The following is a 22,764-nucleotide window of genomic DNA, read 5'->3' as shown; positions in this document are numbered from 1 at the left end:
AAGGTCTTTGGGTTGGTAGTTTTCGACCTTACAAATCATGTTCTACAAAGAATAACTGCCAATTATTGTATATTTGTCTTATGACATTCAATGAAAAAGGTCCAAACCAACAATGTGCCAAAACGTTCTGACTTTCATCCCAAAGACAATTCATTCACTCTGCAGACTATATCCCCAAACATGGTTTCATTGAAAATAAAAAGCTCAGTAATTTCCTAAAACAGCTGAGCACTGCAGTTTTTAACAAAGGCTGTGTGCCACAGACAGGGTATGGGAAAGTATTAAGAAATGGACGGAGGTACTGTTTAATGAGCAGTCAGAGCAGGTGTGGGTGTTTTGGTGGTGAATCATAAGAACTGCAGCAACATTGCCTTTGCTTAGGCAGCTCTTGTAGCTTGTGTGTCTTTTTCTCTCTTTCACTTGCTCCTCCGTATGTCTTGCATCTTTTCCTCTTCTCTCCATCGTTCCTCCTGAGGCTGCTGTGTGTCGGAAATGGCACGTTGACTTCCACGTGAAGGCTTTTCTATTTGCTGGCCTGCCTGGCATCCTCTCTGTGACCCACGTCTGCGTGGCCTCAGTAGCAGTCTCGTCATCCATCCTCCCTCCCTTCCTCTATCTCCATTTCTCTCTTTATGCCACAATAACACTCGTTGTCTGGATCACACACTCTGGCCTGGTCATGAGGGGTGAGAGACAGAGAGACATGAAGATTGAGAAGGAGAGAATGGTGGAGTATAGGCTGCTGCTATTCACTCACTTAGCTTCGATTGATAAAAGAGCGTTTGCCTATAACTGAGGAACCACAGTGCATTTCTGTGAGGCAATTACTTGAACAATTTCCTTGAGGAAAGCCAATAGCTAACCGCTTATACGCCATGCTATTCAATTATGTAAGACGACAGAGAGCTTTCTGCTCTGCTGCTTTTCTGCTCTGCGGAATTAGAAACACGCTGTCTTGTTATTTTAGATTTGTAAAATCAGATTCAAGAGAATAATGTCAGCGTTTAGGGCTTGCAATTCACTATTAAACTAAATGTATTTTTCGAAACTGCTTCCACATTGACTTCTTGTCATTTTGGCTTCTATATTTTAGAATAACAATTAAAAACTAGGAGGACAAATTTGCACTCAGGGCGCCGCACCCTGACATGTTGACATCACGCATGTGCCCCTTGTCCTCATTGCAGCCAAAGCCTTCAAATCAATTATTCACCGTCCCTCGTGTTCTATAAAAGCACGGCTGCAGACAATGCAACAAGGCCCCAATCTTCTCTGAGTTACCCTAGCAACAAGTTACGTAGACGCTGCCTGGGCGAAGGAGCTGCCTCGGAGGAGAGCAGGCTGCCGGAGAATGGAGGCGAGGACTAACAGGGATATTTTAGCAAAAACAATAAGTCCCAAACAGATTACACATTTCTGTTTTGCTTGAATAAATGGCCAATATTAGTACATAGATGTACCACATGCAGTAGAGCCATTGCTGTGTTTTTTTTTATATAAATGTTTCTGTTACATAATCTTCAAAGCCACACAGCATCAGCTCGCAGAATGCCTCACACACAAGTGCTTTACTGCGGCTGCGTCTTTAGAGAGACAAAGAGCCCTTGGGTGTAGGCCTATGCGTGCATGGTCTCATCTCCTGTCAGCGGGGCTGCTGGGACGCTGCCAGACAAACAGTCTGCACGAACACAAAGGTTCACGCACGGCTTCCAAACACATTGTGTGTGTGTGTGTGTACACACACCATCCATCATCAACCTCCACAGGTTAGGAGCAACATCTGAGCGAATTAAACCAAAACTAGTTCAAACTGTGTCCGTTTTCGTCAAATCACTCCCCACTGCCGCACGAGCATCGAGACAACGCTGGGCGTGTCCAAGTCCTGACTGTGTTTACACCGAAACATGTGCGCATGAATGTGAAACCAGAACCTCCAAATCATGATTTTAGTCACCGTGTTTATGTAACTTAAGGTAATTCATATGAATGTTGTTGTAAAAAATGAATTAAAGCCATTTGCTTTGTACCAGACATAACAAAGAAATTCCCTCGTTGGTCTGGGAGCGTGATGTGGGGTGAAGGATAATTTGGTGAATGTCTCCATCTGCTGCACACCCACTGGAACTGCTGCATTATGTAACAGGAGTGCGCTAACATGGCTGTTATGAAAAGGAACAGAAAGAGAGCATGTCTTGCCTTGTGCTCCCTTCAAGTGCTCCTTAAATGAAACACTCTTACTTAACACTTCAGAAGATAAAAATATATATCTGTGCCATTCATTAGAGATAGTGGCTGTAATGTCATGGAATAGAGATATGTTAGATTAAAATAATAAGTAGAAAAGTATATTTGTTTTATTTACTTTGACAAAAGCTTAATACATAACCTCCAGCTATTACCTAACTACAATAAGCTACATTGTGATAATCACAAATAAAACAATAAAATACCATCATTATAATCATTTTACATGCCATCCTTCTCATCACTATTACAAAGAGCGAACTAAAATATACCCAAATGTGTTCCACCGATAATTTAGCCCTTAATATTATCGGACTCATGGACAGATTTTTTTCATTTTTTATATCAAAATGAATGCAGCAGAACCAGAGATATCTTCTTTTTTATTATTCCACTCATCCTACTTCCTTTTCGCCTACATTACCCACAATGCAACGGGGCGGCCGGCAGGTAATCTTCTTTCCAACTCCGGACCCCCAGATTGTTTTCATTGTCAAAGTTGTAGTCTTCAGCCCCAACTGATGTTGACTCAAGTGACGTCACTGAAAGCAATTTATCAGACTTCACACGGCTCCTTCTGGAGACACAAAAGGCTTTATACAGCTCATTCCCTCATATGCAGCAGTACTCCAACACCTGTAAACAGACTTTGATGTGTATAATCGGCTGAGTGCTTGACACACAGAATTTTACAACAGAAATTGTTTTTTTGCAGTTGTTGATTCATAAGCCATTGGTCCATCTCGACAAAATGTCTGGTAGTAGCTCTGTGCCGTGCGCTAACGGGTCATATTAGCACGTTAACACGCTTACTGTGACCATCCTAACATGCTGATATTTAGCGGCTGACGTTTACCATGGTGATCTTTGGTTTTAACATGTTATTAGGTGTTGGCAATGACAGTTTAGCAGGTATTTAGTGAACCAAAGCATTGGACACACTTTAAACTGCAGTGTACCAGATGAAAATCAGGGGATCAACAGTGTCAACGAGCTTTATCCTTTGGGGAACATTAGTATCTGTACAAATGTCCATGGCAATCCATTCAAATGCTGCTGAGCTAATTCAGTCTGGACCAACTGACCTCCACACAGAGCCCCGATGCTAGTGTGACTAAAAATGTTTACATATCATCCTAATTGCATTCGACATATCGTATGTATGCCAATATGTAAAGACCAAGCACCAGGACTGAGGGCCTTGCGTAGAAATGAAACGATCCAACACACAGTTGTATATGTAAAGCTTGTGGTTTTAATATGGCAATTTTCTCCACCAGATAGAATCAACACATGGGATTCAATCCAGCGAAGTCAAATATATGCACCACTTAGAGATCAGGACACTACAAAAAATACACCTGAGTCATTGACCCCCCCCCTCCCCCCCTCCCTCCCTCCCTCCACCAAAAAAAGTGTTGATCATACAGCTTGTGCAGACCATGAACACACGAACTACAGCATCAGAAACAGAGGCTGGGCAGCAGCGCTCCAGGCTTTCCTTGTTGCATTTGTGAAACACATCCACATAAAGAGAGCCACCGACAAAACATCTTCAAATAGAGACAATTACAGAACAGCATTTCCTATGAGTACAGTATTATAATCATACGAGCAGCATGTATGACACACACACGCACACGCACATGGGTTATATTACAATACAGTATATATACACACAGTAGCAGTGAGTGGATAGCTGCTTCTCGCGCTCAGTGTTGCATCCTATTCACAGCTCTGTTTATGTGTTGATGAGTGTGAACAGACTTTTCTCCGTGCAGAGAGGCAGAAGGCGAGCTTGCTGCCATTTTCGGTGATCGAAACACACACTGTGGCGGTAGTGCTGTCGTGTCGCGTGATGCTTGCTCCGGTGCCCGGTCGGCGGGCATATGCTGCCCTTGCAATAAGGAGCCCAAGAAGCCCTGCCGAAGGTTACGCAAAACTGAAAACGCTTTTCCTGAAAAAAAAGTGTTGGATCTACAGATTGTACAGAATGTTACAAAAGTTGCGTTGTCTTTCATTTAAGCAGTGAAGACGAGTTACGATACCTCCTATTAAAACTGAGGAAATATCAGTAGCCCAAAATAGTAGATAACAGTACGTCACGGAGAAAGAACACAACACACGTTTGGGGTTGTGAGCTGCCACTAGGCACATTTTCAGAGGTTTGGAAAGTGAAGAGACTTTTAGAAGCAGCCTGGAGCAACAACCAAAAAAAGGAAATCTGACGTTTTTTCTGTGTTGTATTGAAGCAGCGTGTTCATTGCTGGCAGTGGGACACTATTCTCTGAAGGAATGTCAAAAGATGTGGACGGTTCTTCAACCTTAGCGCCTCTCACCATATGGACGCCTTAAGAAATGGATCCAATCTCTGTTCACTGTCACCAGGATCAAAACAGCCTGCGATGAGGGGTAAAAACTGTACATTTACAATGTAGATTCACTGTGCAACAAACATACACAGTAGACCAAACACAATTAGTGTAATAGCAGGAGACAACACAAAGAGTTTTCAATTTTCTAAAATCTACTGTTCACTGATGTGACATTTGATTTTGCTGGATTAAAACGCTTCGAGCCACTACAGGCTGCTATCAAATTCCCTCCTACTATCGTCAATGTTTATAATAACACACATCACTACAAAACTAAAACCAACAGGAAACGGAACACGTTACAGTTTGACTCGTGAGTTCCTGTTTTTCTTTAGTTCTAAATAAATCATACAAAAATAGTGTACAATCTGCCATGGTCCCTTTGATTCTCAGCGTAGTGTCCGCGGTGAGTATGTAACTCACCCAAACACACACACACACACTCACTGCTTCAGAACTAAGTGACGTCTGCCTCTTGTCAGATAGTGCTGCCGAGTACCTGGATCCAGTCCCTGGGGAGTCGCTTCGTCAACTCTCACTCCGTGGTTCAGCTGCTTCGCAAACAGACTGACTCTCCACAGATAATCACTCGCTCTCCAAACACGTCGCCCCCTCCAACTCGTTCCTCGTGCCGTCTCTCAGGTTGTCTTTGCATGTCTCCGGGGAGGTAAATAAAACGAGCCCCCCCCCTACGATCCCTCCTTCCCCTCGGAGGTCTCCGGCGGCGCTGGAGGCCCCTCCGCCGTGGGTGACTGGGCCCCTCCCGGACCATCTGCACACAAAACCCGAAAAGACACAATAAGAAATCTGTTGCAGTGACTCTCAAGGGCAAAACGAAAAACGTAGACTGTCCAAAGCTGTTGTAGATCAATGACTTCATGAGTATTACATCACGAGCAGCATTTTTTGCTTTTCAATTATTTTATGGCTCCTGGTGTGTGAAAGAAACTTTAAAGCTTTAAAGAAACATAGGATTTAGGATCATTTAAATGGAATATAATATTAATTTCTATGTTTTCATTCGTGTAACTTAGAATAGTTGTGTTTTCGATACCTTCGTCGTTTATATCTACATAGGGAGCCGGTCCTCTTTACAGAGTCCGCCATGTTTCTACAGTAGCCCAGAACGGTCAAAAACAAGCACTGGATCCAGAGAGGGGCCTTTCACGTTTTTTGCATTACCCGAAGGCCACCGTAGTTCTTTGGCATACTAAGGTAGGGCAGAGCGGAGGCCACTAAATCCTCCACACTGCTCCTGTGAGACATGTTTCTTACACAAATCTGGGACTAATTTGAAGCTATAGGGGTAAAATGAGCTCCAGCATCATGGGGAAGCAATGCTTAGCTGAGCTAGTTAGTATACTTACGAACACACAAAGCATTTCAATCCTTGAGAGTGCACAGAGATTGTAAGGATAGAAGCCAGGCTTGTTCTTAATTAACTTTTGGAGCATGCAAGACAAATTGTATCATTACCGGTATATGTGATTTAGCAGCATGCACATTTCCCTGCTATTCATGCAGTCAAAAACACTCAGCCCAACAGTGCTCTAAATTTGGCACGCCTGGTCGTGATGAATGACTTGGGAGGATTTCTTGGCATGGAGTTATAGCCAATTCCCAAGTGGCAATCTGAGCAGAAAGATGTCCAGAATGTGTCTTACAGGAATCTCAAAACCTAAGTCTTCAGTCACAAATCTTTGCCGTATCTGGCAGCTATATGGACCACAGTATTTCCCGGGTGTTTCCCTTTTCTTTGTCTAAAAAAATGATACATCTCAAACACCAGACATGGACCGTTCGACCAAAATTCATGTCAGGCAACTTCTCCCAGACTAAGTTATTTAGAAACTAGCTGTACTGATAGACGACTGTGCATGATATCAGGACTTGAACGACAAAGTTGATTGCAGTTTGAATCGGCCTTGTGCTCACTATCATAATGAAAAAGAGAACATTGTGCACTTTACCTGTGAGGTTCATTTCAGCCAGCTTAAGAGGCAGGTCGCCAGGGTTTACGCCTGCCGGTGAGCCCAGGATGTCAGGCAGGGCATTTCTCCTCCCCGAGCGGCCCGAGGAGGCAAAGTCCAACACTGGCTCTACTTCCGTCATCTCAGGACCTCGCTATGATAAAGAGAGGGACAGAGTACACGGTTACCTTTTTGCCAACACATGAAAACAGAGAGAAAGAATACTATTTGTTTAGCTTAACATTTGTGCAACAGGAAGGACTCAAATAACCCCCTGGTTTGTTACCACATTAAAGCTTGTGTTATTTAATTGATTTCACAATATATTCAGTATATCTTTCTGTGCTAACATGCGATGGAAACTACTTATTTCAATGTAAATTAAAGTTATCTGTAATTTGCCTGTATGTTAGCCCTTCTCTGCCTCTGATTGGCTGGTACTTATTGCCTTCGTCGGTCGGGTTGGTTAGGTTTAGGAAGAAAAACATAGTTTATGCTGAACGTGACTAATCGCAAAAGAAACATCACTGTTGCAGTGTTGAAGGAGGTGCTTTTGAAGTCTCACACAGTGGCACATTCGGCTCAGTCGGATAACAAGCTGCAGGTATGTTGCGTAACAAGGAAGAGTTATAAAAGCCTTTTGATTACAGAACTGTCAGAGGCCAAGGGCTGTTTACAGAGCGGGTGCAAAGAGGACCAGAAAAGAGGACAAAGGGGATATCTTTTTTTACCGTGAACATGTGACAGCTCCTGAATTAAATAAGCGCTCATAAATGTTGCTATCTGTCTTTATCCGAGTCTTTGATTCATCACCATCAATATGTTTTTTGGGGCTTTCTTCCTGTTGCCATGCAAGGGAAAACCCACGTGTAGTCAAGTAACTAACATGCGACAGTACAACATCAGGTTAACTTGGTGTTAGCAAATACAACATCATTGGATGGCTTAAACGATGTAGTATAATTATGCCTCCAAATCTGTGTTTACCCTGATCATGTGAATTACATTTCAATGGCACAACTAATCAGTTACATTTTGAGTTGTACAGAGCAAGGCAGTGGCCATTTATCTGAGAAAAACAACATGTACCTCATCTGTTTAGTGATTTGAGCGTCAAGAGAAAAGATTTATCCCTGAAGCGGAGGATGCGTCTGTCTGGTCTCATGGCAACCAGCAGCTGGGGAGTCAGCTCTCGGCTACACTGGTGACAGGCAGAATTACATCCCTTGTCATAGACACACACAAATACAGCGAGCCACTGTTGCTATGGCAACACTACAGAAAAAGCACCGCTGGCAGGTAAACAGATGATTCAAATCCATTCTCTCACTATCTCCTCTCCCAGTGTCCCTCCTGTGTTGTGTTGCCTCGCTTTAAATAACCATACCATTCTGTGGAGCAAAATCCCATTTCCCCATCCCTCTCCCCCAACACAAAGGAATGACATGCGAGTTAATGCGCACTCGCAGCTATAAACTCACACACACATGCACAATCTAGATCTCCAGAAAAAAAGGGCCACAGGTTGGCCATCTGTTAGCCTCAAGCGTAATTGTAGCACAGCCATTGAGCTCACAGAAGCCACAGTCGTGGATTGTGGCTTATATTTTCAACATATTTCCTCTAAAACCTTTACATAATCCCATGCTGACCACTAAGCCTCTGCACATTACACATACAAATTGTAGCCTTTGCGTGGCTTTGCTTGATTAAAAGGTGACACATGAAGCATTGGTGAACCTCAATATGTAATCATCAAATGAATTGTGCTACCTGCAATTACCTTAAAATCATTGACAGCCTTCATTTAACAGCAGAAATAATGTTTACGTTTTTAAATCTGTACATCCACTGTCCCCCCACAGCATCTTTGGCTTTACAGGATAAACATACAGTAAGATATTAATAATGAATGCAGTAATGACTAATTCATGTAAAATGCTATTGCACATTCAATGTTGTACCGTCAAACACCCTTATAATAGTCCAATTAAGGCCACAGCCAGGATTTAAATGCCGAGGTCGTGAGTCTTCCCAACGCTTTTAGAATCTTTTACATCCATCCATCCATCCATACATCCATACATCCATACATACATACGATGTATTTTATTTGCTTAGTTAACTGTTCAACAGCCTATATTAAATTACTACTTTGTTGGCATCACAGTAGAGAAATATAAATGTACTGTGAAATCAAGTTTGAACTAATAAGCAAATTATTTGAATTCATTTGAACGCAATCCATGTAATCATGAACGACGTTTGTAAGACAGTTGCATTTAATTGCGTCAGCCTTTAAATGCCTTACCTTTATTGAGGATTTTTCCAGCTGGCATTGAACTGAAAATGCTTCTTAACATCACGTCTCAATTTTAGGTTACTCCATTTTATATTAACATCAAGAAACTAATGAACGTAGAAATACCAAGAACATGGCCTCAGAGTCCTCGTTGACCGCCACGGCCGCTCTGATTTCAGGTCTCTACATTGAAGCGCTAACCAGTGAACCATTATGTAGCTGCAGTACTAAACGTGGCCTTTCAGTTGGATCTTAATGTAGGCGCCCCGGGAAGCCAGAACATTGTTCCAGTTTCCCTTCTCTGGCCCCACGTGTCAAAGCTGCTCTTTGTCCTGGAGCAGAGGCCACAGTTAAACTGAAAGTCCCACAATAGGAGTCTAATCAGCGGCAAACAGCAGGAGGGACACTTGGCACTGCTCGTCTCTCCTTGTTGCTTCAGTCTATCTGACATGCTTCTCAAGATGAACACAGCTGAAAAGCTGGGCTTTACCTGTTCATCTGGATAATTAAAACTAACCCCTGGCTGATATTGACTGGCTGAAGTGTCAGGTCTATATTGACCTTACCCGATACTGGCCACAATCACTCACGTCTGATACGGCAGCTGGTGTAGTAGAATTTTCCTCAGCAGTTTCGGGTGTTTTAGTCCGTACAACATGGAGTGGAAGTCCACCTTAAGAAGCAGTTTCCCCAGATAAACAAAATACCGTTGGCTTTGTTTTAGCATCCAATGATGATGTAAATGTAGCTCAGAGGTTTTGTATTTGTAGACATTGAACTGGCAGTGACCCATCATCTGAACAGGTTTATTTGAGCTGATAATCCAACAGCAGTTTAGATAGGATTAGCTTGTCAAGAAAATTGACCGAGACACTAAGACATCCGCCTCAGTCAGACACAGGGAAAAGCCGCAGGTATGTCAGGCAACAAGGTAGAGCCAAGAAAGCCTTTTGATTGAAGAACTGTCAGAGGTCAGGGGTTGTTTACAGAGCGCATGCAAACATACCGAGTACAAAAAGAGGACAAAGGGCTATCTATGTGACAGCTCTTCTATTAAATAGTAACTCATTAATGCTGCAAATTTCTATCTGACGTCTATAATTTAGCAATAAATTATACAGTACTTGAAACATCCTCTATATTCCAGGGACGCTGTGTGTAAATAGTCATGCGAGCTAAAATTGTCCTGTGTCGTGTTCACTTATGTCTTCTTGAAGGGTAGTTTTGAACACAACAGCACACGGTGTCGTTTCCGATTCAACCTCGCAGTGCTTTCAATGGTGCTGAGATCAGCTCCATTCAGAAGAGGCCTTGCTGGCTCTTTGAGAGAGAGCGCGCCTGATAGTTTGAATGGAAATACGAGTCCAAGGACCTCGAGAAAGAAAGCTCGTCTCAGCATACATTTTCTCACTCAGAGGATGGAAGCTTTCAGCACCACGGACAGCGCTAAAAACAGAAAGAGATGCTGAGAGCTCGATAACTTGCCTCTTCTGTTTGTGTGTAGAAAATGTCAAAACCAATCTCTACTCAAGAACCAACTTAGGAAAATAAATATCCCCTTGGTGTCGACAAATGCCATGTCTGGAGACCTTTCAGAAACACTCAGGATCCACACTTCAATTCCGTATACAACGAATGCCCCAAGAAGCTCTTAACGCACATTTCCACCGAACTTTTGCAACCAAAACACAGTATGTGGAGCAGCAGCAATGCGCTTACATCACCAGTACTTCTCGATGGTTTCTGACAGACCAAAGTGAGTGCAATGTGTAAAATGTCAATTAACAACAATGTGACCAGGATATTCAGAGTTCAGCAACCTGACGCCAATACAATATGAAAGTTTTAGCTCCAATATCTTGGTTTGTTTTTTTTAGCAAAAACAGTTCTCAAATGTTCATTGTTGTCTAAACAGAAGCAGTTGTACAGTAACTTTGCCTGAATGCAGTCTAAAATTTGCAGAGTTACGAATGAAATTAGAAACTTTTTGATCAAAGATGACCAGCTTTTGATGTTGGTCCTGCACCAAAAAAGTATAGCGGTTCGACACCGAGCTTCTGTAGTAATTAATTGTAGCATAAAGTGGGTTTATAGAGCTTATTTCTCTACGAAGAGCTGCTTCCTGCGGCTGAAAATGACAAGAGGCAAATGCTAAGAGCAAATCAAAAATGTAAAGTAGTTTTAGACAGAATACACTGTAAATTAATACTTATAAACTTTCATAACACACATGTACAGTCATTTTATCTATTATTAACATAAAAATATTGATTGGAACAGCTTCAACATTTTTGTTATGAGGTGCAGCAGTCGGTTTTGCTAAATACTGGTCAGCTTTCTGGTTATGGGGTTGAAAAATGTATCAACAATCAGACACTATCAAAATTATAATTCAGTAAATCGGGCATTTCTGTGGTTCAGTTGCATAAGAGAAGCTCTTAAGGATCCACCTTCTGTGAGAATAAATGCATGAACCAAGTTGTTTGCAAATGTCATGTCCATTACAGTCAGTGGTTGTGTCAGAATAAATGTGACATGTTCTCTGCATTCTCATCTCCTTGAGTGATTGCAGACACTTGGAACGGGGTTGTTTAGCAACAAACCAGGACTCATTGCTGAGAACACCACTCTCTAAATGAGTCAGGAAAACTCCATCGTCTTATTCTCAAACGTTACATTTTTTCATAAAGCAGAGCACTGCAATGACTTAATTAAGGTGAAATGCACAATGTCAGGCATTCCTTATTTTTGGTGGATTGAAAATGCATTCGATCGTGACATGAGTGAAACATATTGAATCCAACCACAAGTCGTGTGAGTGTTTTACACCTCTGTGTGTAAGGTGCGCATATAGGCTGATAATTAAGGATTGTGAACGTCACCGATTACAGCAACGTGAAAACAACTCTGTGAAATAATAATTCTGTATTTAAGAGCTGAACGTACCACAACGTAAACAAACGATCAAAAAACTAATTGTGTGACCAAGATGAGCGGGACGTTTTTCAGTGTAAAAATTGTCATGTCAGTGCTCTCTGATGGACTATCAGTGGTGGGGCAGGAGAGAGTCCTAAAACCCGGAAATGTGTTCATGTGTTAGCATTTTCGCACTTCCAGTTGCCTCCTCTCAAAGTCAAAGGGTTTTTTTGATCGGGTCTTTGGTTAACACAAGCTTTAACATGTTAAAGTTTTCTCCACGACATGAAATCCGTCAGTAAATACGAGGCGGCGGTATACGCAGTCTCTACGTCAATCCTCCGCATTCCAAATATGGTAACCGGTTGCAAAAAAAGTCAAGATGGCGATGGCCAAATCGTCAAACTCGAGGCTTCAAAACGGCAGTCCACAAACCAATGGGCGACGTCACGATGACTACGTTCCCTTCTGATACACCGTCTTTGTTAAATACTCCTTTTTTAAGCTTTTAAAAGCCGGCTGGCGAAATGAGACGACAAAACGTCATCACGCCAACGAGCACCCCTTCACAGCCTCATTGTGCATTCACGTTTCATTATCTTGCTGAACAAAAAGTGTAAATATCATGAACTTTTCTGCAATTATCCAAAATCAAGTGAGAAAAATGCACTGGTATTAGTCTTTTAAAAAGCCATATCAGACAAAGCGCTCTTCCCTCCAAACCAGAGACAATGATACAGATCACTTCTTGCAGCCAAGCAGCCTGGCTCTGCCTGCTGCCTGAGGCTGACCTCTATTCTGCTTCTCATCAGTCCAACACTCGCCGTGTGACAGTCACTGCACACACTGCAGCTTCACTGTAGTCTCTACATCACAGATCACTGCCTATCGCAAATGAACTGGCAATTACGTTACATTAAACATGATTGGATTTTCATTTGGGGAGATGTTTAATTCCATATTGTCACTGTGGATGTTTTTCAGAGACAAAAGCAACAGTGCTCATTTTTCCTCTCTATTTTGCAGTCTTGTTCCAATGCTTCATCTAATGATAAGCAAGTAGGAGCAGTAAGAGATTGCTTGCAATCATCCAGAACTGGTTTCCCTCTCCAGACGACCTCACCACAGCAAATCCAGCCCCTACATGTCCATCCGGCGTGTGTTGTTGTTGTGTTGCCACTGCATCTCCCCTCTCCCTGTGGTCATGGCATTAGTCAGTGAGTAAGACTCTGGGGGTTTAGGTCAGAAAACGGCATGCCCGCCCGACGAGGAACTGCAGAAGAAATGATGTTTACACAGCCGGCGCAGACACGAGACGTTTTGGATGAATAAATAATGCCTGGGATTAAGTCCCTCTCTATTTTTAGTCCTCTCATACCCTGTGATTATTCCTTGTCCTTCTCCCCACTTGTTTCACCGTTATCCTAAAGCTTAAAATGCTCTAGCTGCCATGGAAACTGCACCACTATAAAACTAGCTATAAAGTGGAGGAGGGGAGCCAAGAAAGAAACAGACTCTTTGCACTGCGATGTTTTGTTTTTTTCCAACTCATCTTTTGTTTTACGAGAAAGTCAGATTTGATGTTAACCGAGTTTGGGGAAACTGTGGTTGTGGCTGGCGGTATAAGCAATGAAAATAATGCAGCAACACAACAAGAACTGTATGTAGGAATGTATAATTATTCAGCATAAAGAGGTTAAATAGAGAAAGAGATGCAGCATTTATGTTGCAAATATATAGATTTATGCAGTGCAAAACTATCAAGTTCAATGCAAAATACAGCGACTGATAAAATATGTGAAGGCTCAACACGTTCGCATTAACAGGTTCACAGAAAGTCATACATATGTAGAAAAGCTGGAAGGTGAAGCGTGGCTCTGATATCAGTGGTTGATTTTCAAAAAAAGCTGCATTTCTTTTACCCTGAGCAGCAGCAGCTTTAGAGAGAGAGAGCGAGAGCGCGAGAGAGAAGCAGAGAGCTGAGACTGATCTAATGAGACAGCGTGATCACAGCCTCCCTTAAGATCTCGCGAACATCCTGGGCAGATCCTTCCGTCTTTTCTGCTGATCGGTGCCGCCCCCTTTTCTCTCTATGGCTGCCTGCTTTCATGTTTCAGAAGCCAGGAATCACAGACAAAAATGCATCAGTGCAGTGCTTTGTAGCTAAATGGCTTAGAGGAGGGACTCTTTGCCCCAAGAAGCTCTTAACGTGGTGACCTTGTGTTGCCAAAGCAAATGAGCACAGGGTTTCACATGGTTCCATGCTTTAAATGAGCTTAAAACATTAAAAGGTCTGCTGGAAACACAGTTTTCAGCCGACTCATGGAGCTAGCACCTAAGCGAATAAACGATGGGCGAGAAATGAGAAGCTACCTTTTGTTTACTTCTGTGTGACATCAAGAGTTATTGTTTTAAAATGTATTATTCATTTCAAGCAGTAAATCTGCCACTGTTATCATCATTTATTCTAAAAACCAATGAAAAAAACACGAAGAATATCAATACCAACATCAATACCAATTTCATTGTTGGTGCACAAATGTACTCTAACGAGTTACTTTTCTCAGTAGGTAAGGCTGTAACGTAACAAGTGACTTTTTAAAAAGGCAGTAAGTTACGTTTTAATTTAAGTAGTTTGAGTTACTTGGAAAAGTAATGTCACAATTATCATCACTCAGAGTCAGTCTGGTTTTGAAGTTCAATTACGATGCCAGTTTTCAGCAGTTTCAGGAAACAACCCACAACACTAAAAGGAAGTCACAAGCAGTCATTGATACCATTCAGCTACATTGTTTACTGGTACGCGGGTCCAAACAGGACCTCCCGATGCCGTCCTTCAAAAAAGCGCCTAAAAGCAATCCGCCCTCTTTGTAATTAACTGTGTTTAATGTGCAATAACAACAAGCTATTACACTGAAATGAGGCTGACAGAGTGGCCTCCACGTTGCCAAATATGAAACAGATTGAGCGGGTTTCATAAGGGCCAATCACAACAACAGAGCACCCAGCTATTTACAGCAATTAGCACACTTGACAGAGGGCTGTAAAGAACGGCTGGCTGGCAGCGCCTCAGGGACGATCAGAACATGTCGAGCAACAACAGACTGTTTTGGGGGACGTATGACTTTTACCTCTCATGTTCCGATTCAACCGATCATCAACTGATCCCTGGGCATGCAAATGGCCCTCCAATTTGCTCCATTGGAAAGGTCAAACGGGAGAAAAATCATGTTGTGAATGTGCTATTTTTGGCCTGGTGGTGGCTGCACACGTGACACCGGTGTTGCCTTTGATGTCGCGATACTCTCAGTCTAATAAGGCCGAGTGAAAGTGAGCACAGATCGGTGGCCTTTGACTTCAACCTTCACCTGTTTTGGTTAATCGCGGCGCTTTGGTCTGGAACTGGGTAAATCTGCGAAAAAACAACCCCGATGATGTCAGCATGGCTGTTTAACACAATGAGAGTATTTAGCTGCATTATGGGAAGTGTAGGATCAGGCATTACTGGCACTTGACCCATACTGGGAACTAAAAGTCAGGAAGTTTGACCATTATTTTTTTATCGTTCTCCTGAGAGTTCCCTAACTCTGTGGGAGTGCAACACTCAATCACAGGAGCACTCTTTTAATACCTAATGCCAACTATGAATCATTTAGACTGTGACTTTAATTTGGGAATGGATGATTTATTAGTCAGACGCAGTTATAAAACAGTTATAAAACTCTTGCAAAAAGGAAAGTTCAAATTACAAATATTAGACATACAGCATATTTGTGTTTTGTGTCATTTATTATTTCATTAATCCATCAGCTACCTGTTTGGATGCTCTTAACCTAAAGCTAAAGTTCTGAAATGTTAACAGTCATCAGAACACATGCAGCCTTACAAGAATTCAGCCAAAAAAAAAAACGTTTTTGGAAATATTTCACTGGTTTAAATCAGGAAAGATGCAATTAAAGAATTACAAATCTGACCATGCATTCAATGCCAAGTATTGTGATTCGATAACCGTCCCTCGGACTGAAAAAGGCCCATCATGAGCTTAAGGTGACATCTTCAAAGTGCAAACTCTGTCTGACCAACACTCCGAAACAAGGGAATATATATCTCTCATCACATCTCAACATGATAGTCCCATCAACTGCTTTCTACAATTTAATGACTGTTTGAAAATCATGATCCATCCCGGATTCAAAATAGAGAAAAAAATATTCACATTTGAGAAGCTGTAGGCAGAGATTCTGAAATAATCCTTTATCAAAGTTTTGACAAATAGTCTTCTCTCCAACAGCTAATTGTTTCAGAACACTGTCCATCCATAGCGAATAGTATCAGGTGTCAGGATCCATACATCTGTTGCACCCTGGCAGCTGCACTAAGGCCAAGATAATAAGTCTACACATGTCCGATATGTGTGACACCGGGAGGACAGAGTGTGCTGCCGTCACATCAATATTTCAGCACAAAGCCTGTTGTTCGGAAGAGTGTAACCGAGGCCGTCCTCGACCCCGGGCGCTCTCTGAACTAGACCATCGTGGCACGTGCAGCCCGGGTGGCTGCGGCTGCACGTGCTGCTCCTGCGCGCTGGCTGCCACCCATGGGCCTCTAGCACTCTCTGACAACAACCCTGGCAAGTGAGAAACGCTCACACGCACACAATATAATGCTATAAAGGCAGCACAAACACTGCCACCCTGCATCAGCACAAGTGTCAAGCTCTCGTGTGTTGTGTTTGTGATTGAAGCTGCACTATAGAGATAGGAACAAAGTAGGAGCTGCAACCGAAGAGGATTTAGTCTCCAGCGGTAGAAAACCTTGGATTTACACTCATCTTTCCATCCTGCCATCTCAACATCCCAACATATATACAGGTCCATACATAACAGAGAAGGACCAACATCAATTTACCTAACACCTCCTGTACAGCTCCTCCCAGACCAGGCAGGTCAAACAAAAGTAGCAAATCCTCAAAATAGCTTGGAACCGGAGAATGCGTGGCAAATTTGATTCCAAAATTGTTTAAATGATTCATTTTTCTTTTAGTCTATCAACTAATATATGTTTACTGTCTGTTTAAGCTGTAATGGTATACCTATCATGCAGAATGGCCTAGAAGCGCACCTTAATTAAAAGCTGCATCAATAACGAGACTAAATATCTGTCTCCACTTGTATAAAAGAAGAGTTGCGGTCCAGAAAAGCAAAACAATGAGCGAAAAGAGACTGAAAAGAGAAACTGGGTGATAAATCGCTCTCAGACATCGTCATTTGATTCAATGTTGATACAAAAAAATATTGACAAGTGCAGCTTTAAGTTCTGCCGCAGTATCTTAGCACCAGTGTTGAAGCCATCAATGCTCTTCTCAGACTCCGGACAAAGTCAATCTGACTTGATCATTTTTCGTTTCTGGCTGAAGAGAAAGGAAATGTTAATATTTCCCTCTTGCTGCTATTTGAAGATGCAAAACGTGCAAAGCTTCCAGGTGCAGCAGTGGAGAGGCATCTCCAGTGAGAACCACGGTTGATGGTGCCCATTGAAACTCATTTCAAAACAGCAGTTGCACCTCTTACCCGCTCAGCCTCTCCTTTTGCTGATCGGCCTTCAGATGGTTGATGTCTGAAAAAGAAAAACGGGTTTTTTTGAGATGCCGTGCCTCTTTCTAGGGCAGATGGAATTCCACGCGGTAATTACGAGGGAGGGGGAAACAAAGCAGCCGATTCTATTGTGTGGTCTGATACGCTGAAAAGGTCACTGATCTGTGGAATGAATGGATGCCTCGGGAATTACAATAAACCCTTTGTCTCCGCAGAGGAACCATTCCATCTCACCTACTGTTCCCTTCCCATCTAAATCAGTACGGAGAGACTGGCAGCAGGAGAGATGCCATTGACGAACCACAGTGCTTTCCCATAGAGCCGGGCAGAGGCATGCTGGGGGAAAGTCTATTGCGTTAAACCGACCAACCCTTGCCTCTCGCCAGGCTGGGCTGCTGGGAAAATGGGCACGGAGAGGTTGAGGTCAGAACAGTCTCACACATCCTCCGTCCTCTACGTCTCTGCTGAACATAGCCACTGTGATATGTCCTCCAGATCCAGGTGGGGAAAGAATTCACTGATGTGTTTAAATGGCAGACAGATAAAAGCAGCCTTGGCCAAATGGCAGCCAGCCAGTGGTCACAGTAAAGGGCAGTGGGCTGTACAGAAGCACCGGCTCGGACGCAACTCTTATAGGTCACTGGTCAATACACAGTAATAATGAATGACTGGAATGTAGCCCGGCAAATCACTGTTTCCATCATCAGAGTGGCGAGGCCCACAATCAATGGGAATTCAATTTGCCGCCGGGTGGTGGAATTGTAAGTGACAGGCTACACTTGGCTGTCGTTTATCTCGCAAAGAGACGCGTTTCAAACGTGGAGAACACTTTTCTTTCTTTCAATTGCAATTTTATGGCAGACAGCAGATGTAAAAGCAAAATATATATCCTCTTCCACTCTTCAGCTCAAACAACGCATCTGCAGCAGGAAGGAGGAGGGCTGGGTATCATTGGAAATTGTTTAATGCTACTGTTGCCACTACACCCGAAATACCACAGTTTTTGATAACTTTCTTTTCGGGATATAAACCTGGTTTTCCCTTTTTACATTGAACAAACTTCTACATATTGTCTTAACACAAGCAGCCATAGAAGAACTCCACTGAAAAAAAATTGTCATAAAGTTGCAAAGTTTTGGTTTGATGATGTGAATAAATTGCTATTTATACAGTGCAGATTTTCTATTTCAGTTGTTTTATGTTTTGGAGGGGTTTTTATTTGCTCAAACCAATCAGCAGTCACGTATCAAATTGCCTAGAGCGATGGTGCAGGAACAGTTGCTGGGAGCAGAAATATGAGAGGTTGTTTCTGTTAATTTGACTTGCAACAAACTGTAAAGCAGCCTCAATCTCATCCAAGACATTATTGGGGCTATTTTTCTGGCTCTGTCAAATTGAGTTCATTACGATGTATCAGTACAGTGTGCAGGTCTTTTGTCTGACTTTAGCCTTCATTTAGTTTTTTGATCCAGCACCTTGAAAAATGATTTCGACGTGTTGAAAATATACTTTAGCGAGAAAAAAAAAAGTGTGCTATGTCGCAAAGCTGTATGACTGAGGAGATCAGTCAGATGCTGAGCTAACCAGGACAACAACAAAAAAAACGGTTAGCACGCTACAGCTAACCTCTGTCTAATCAGTGCATTGGCTATTTGTGTTTAGTCTGCAGGTGTGCTCAAATTTCGCTCCGTCTGAATGAACCTTTACGATCCAAAAGTTACAGGATTTTAAAGTTACAGGATACAGCCTTTGACAGCTTCAGTCCAGAAATATCTGTATGAATACAATCTGGTCAGCCACAGTTTATGCGTCCGTCTTGGCTCTTCAGTGAAGGAAAGTTTTGGACAGGCGAGGAAGATAAGCTGCTCAGTCGTGCCGATGCTCCTGGAGATTAGGAGATTTTATCGGTGAGGCAGTTACCCGTTTACTGATTGCAGTGGCAGCCTTTGTTCCTCGTAAAAGATAAAAGGAAAGGCTGACTGAGGCTGTTCGGGAGGTTCGTGATAACGGCTGGCACCTCCGGGACTCCAGAATCAGAATGGGTGGGCGGTGAGCGCCCGCTGTGATGTCATCATCTGTCTGCCGACGCTTTGTGTGTTAACACGCGGTGACACGAGGCCCGTTTTCCAGGATAGCGGAAGGAGAACAGATGATGGGAAGTCTAAATATGTTTAAATATGACGAGGAATGAGTGTACTCCCTCGCGTCTACAATACCGCTCCACAGGACTATTGTTCTTCAGGTGACACAACTACAACTGAATGCTGTCGTTGCTCTGTGTGTCATGGATGTGTAAACAAGCACATTTGCCAAAATAAATGTATGAGGTGATGATATGTCACAGCTGTGTTGACAGCGCATACGCTGCCCCCATGTTACCATTTAATGCTGCTTTAAAACATCTTCCTCACATTAAATGCTGGTACTGTATTAAAGGTTTTATTTTTTAACATTATTGCTTTTTAATAAACAGTATAATAACTCTGAGGTAAGCAGGAGGAGTGAGAGACAGTCTGGCTGACTCGTGAGACTAGTTTAAAAAAAAAAAAAAAAAAAAACGACCTCATGGATATGCAGGTAATTAACACAGGGTGAAATTATAAATTTGAGGTGCCATGGAGCTTAAGTGACAATTAAAAGCAGGGAGGATCTGCTGATATACACCTGCAGATCCAAGACTTCATCTCCCTTCCTTGACACTGTGTGTGTACCTGCCTTGCCTTACCTTGCCTTGACACTGTGTGTGTCACATTGATGATTCGCTAAAGAGCACGTTGAAGAACACCAGCATTATGATCACTACACAAAAGACAGAGGCCCTGCAGTCGTGAATTAAATTGAAACATGTTCTGCTCCACATTCACCAAAGCATGAAGACTGAGGCTTGTTCACGGGCCTTCACACACGTGGAAGGGCGACTCGTCTGAATGGTAGAAGTTCTCTTAAGGATAAGGACATGAAGGGCTCACACACACACACACATTCATGAATGTGTGTGAAGGAAACTGTGTGTATATATATATAATATAACATTGCAGATTAGAGTTTTTCAGGGGTCTAATTGGTAAGCATTTTTTTAGGAATCCATAGTGGTCACATACTGTCAACTGGACCTTAACAACTAATAGTGACTGACACAACTTTTTAAAACATATTGGTCGAGTTTAACATATTCTTCTTGGTGATTTTAACATTTACATTTTGAAATGTTCGTGTTAGACTGGTGAGTTCGTACCGCATTGTTCACTATGACCATCATCTGACGGTCACGGTTCACGCACTTAAGCAGATAATCCATCCGCCATACGGCTCTTTGTTTGGAGCCGGTGGTGTTCTCACTTAAACAGCGATACGCACGATGCTGTGAGTCCATATGGAGGTCACAGGTGAGCTGCTGGAGTTGACTGGAGCCTTTACAGTGGCCCTGTTTTGTTTTTTTAACATTTGCTATAGTGTGGTGGTAAATTGTAACATCAGAATCAGAATCAACAGGTGACTGGTGTTGCTATATCAATTGCTCACATGTTTCAGCTCGTGTTGTTTGTTTTTGTCAGTTTCAGAGCAAATAATGGCGTCCAGCCTCATTGATTCCTCCCTGTTAAAATATACTGTAACCAGCAGCTTCTGCCCGTTCTGGAGGTTCATCCATATGTTAGCGCGCGGCAGCAGAAACCCAGTCTGATGAGCTACCTGTGGAGCGGAACAGGTGACTGTGGCGTGTATACGTGCGCAGCGACGGACACTCACCAGCTGATTTCGGTGCGCTTCGCCGAGGACCAAAACCACGAAGTCCGAAGTTGGAGCTACCCGCCGGCCACCCTCTCCTGCAGGGACGAAGAAGAGTACGCGCGGAGTGTCCGGTGCGACACGTCACACTGCTTCATTACGGCTGACACCGCTGGACCCGCGGCATAGTGGACTACACTGCACCGACAGCCGAGCACCTTGCGCTCACTCCAAGCAGCAACAGGGAGGAGCGTCAAGGTGCGCGCACGTAGGCCACGGGATTCAGGAAGAGGAACGGATTTGACCTTCAAAGTAAAAGCAGGACGGTTGAGAGCAGGGGGGGACTACTTTAATTATTTAAGTCTTTAAGTGAAACACTGTAGGGAAAAAAAACTAATGCTATCAGGATATTCATAGAAATAAAATTTAAATAAATTATGATTGAAAGAAGAGTCTAATATTGATTATCTGTGATGGCTATATTGCACGAACCTACAGACATGTGCATTATATGTTGATTTAAATTAGCTTGGTAATGCTTAGCAGGGGCGGACTGGGGGAAAAAAGTGGCCCGGGAGTTTACTGTCAGACCGGCCCACTCAATGCATCGCACGTATCGATGTCAGTGGCCTACTTGGAAAAATACCCATACACTTAACATTATTTTCGATGATTACAAAGAAATTACATCATATATGTTTTTTTTTATAATAATACTCCAAGGTAGTAGTTTGCTCGATGAATATGCTGAACTTTGGGCTAGTATCAGATGGTTATACGTATAACTACAGAGCCTTAAGGAATGAATGTCAGCAGAGAAAGACCACACAATAAAGAAACTGGAATCAGAGGGTAGAATTAGTTTGAACTATATTGAAATGAACAGAACATACGATGGGGTGTGAACATCAGTGGTATCAGTAGTGTTGCATGCTGGGTGTGTGATTGTGTGTGTGTGTATGTGTAGGGGTGTTGAAGGTGCATAACAAAACAATAAGTTAAGTAACAGAACCTAAACTAACTCTGCCAGCCCAGGTGCATTATAGTCACATAGTAATACAAAACAATATCAGTATACTCATGTGTTATTATTACCTCACTACACGAGTAGTTTTTGCAGCAGCTCACTCTTTTCTGCAACACCGTCTATGATTTTCTCACTGTCCAGCATCTGCAAAACATCTGTCTGAGTAGCCATCAACATAAAAGCCTCCAGGTGCTGTTGAGAGCTGGTTAACTTAAACATTATTTGACATAAATTATTAGAAATGATAAGATTGCCCTCTTTACAACTACCACCATGGATAGCTTGCTCATCGATTGTAAGCAAGTAACTACGGCTAACATGTTAAATTAAATAATCTCGATGATGCGAACAGCGCCAGCTTGCTTATTTGACCAGATCATAACGGTCTCAATTTTGGACATTTATCATTTATCTAGCTAACGTTAGCTAGGCTAGCTTGTAGCCGAACACTACCTCATCTGTGAAAAGCAAGCTAACATTGGCCAAGTCAATGCCACAACTTACCATCAACACTGTCACCAGTCGGTGGTTTCCCAAATAAGTCAGAGATTTTTAAATATTTTGATGCACCTTCCTCCAGATATCTCTTCTTTTTCTCCCTGAGCTTTTC

General features: G+C 42.6%; 1 protein-coding gene across 1 annotated transcript; it reads right to left on the bottom strand.

Moving 5' to 3' along the window:
• Positions 1 to 5,308: 5,308 nt before the first annotated feature.
• Positions 5,309 to 21,227, bottom strand: pkib (protein kinase (cAMP-dependent, catalytic) inhibitor beta; the record flags this gene model as incomplete). The annotated part of the gene is made up of 4 exons (XM_079288773.1): positions 21,149 to 21,227; positions 17,378 to 17,423; positions 6,590 to 6,743; positions 5,309 to 5,391 (listed from the first exon to the last, which is right to left on the bottom strand). The coding sequence occupies exons 3-4, from the start codon at positions 6,729 to 6,731 to the stop codon at positions 5,309 to 5,311; spliced, it is 225 nt and encodes a 74-aa protein (XP_079144899.1). The 5' UTR covers positions 6,732 to 6,743; positions 17,378 to 17,423; positions 21,149 to 21,227.
• Positions 21,228 to 22,764: the final 1,537 nt, after the last annotated feature.

The sequence above is a fragment of the Melanostigma gelatinosum genome (assembly GCF_949748355.1).
Source record: "Melanostigma gelatinosum genome assembly, chromosome: 17".
Taxonomy (NCBI): Eukaryota; Metazoa; Chordata; class Actinopteri; order Perciformes; family Zoarcidae; genus Melanostigma; species Melanostigma gelatinosum.
This window is presented reverse-complemented; position numbering and strand designations above follow the sequence as displayed.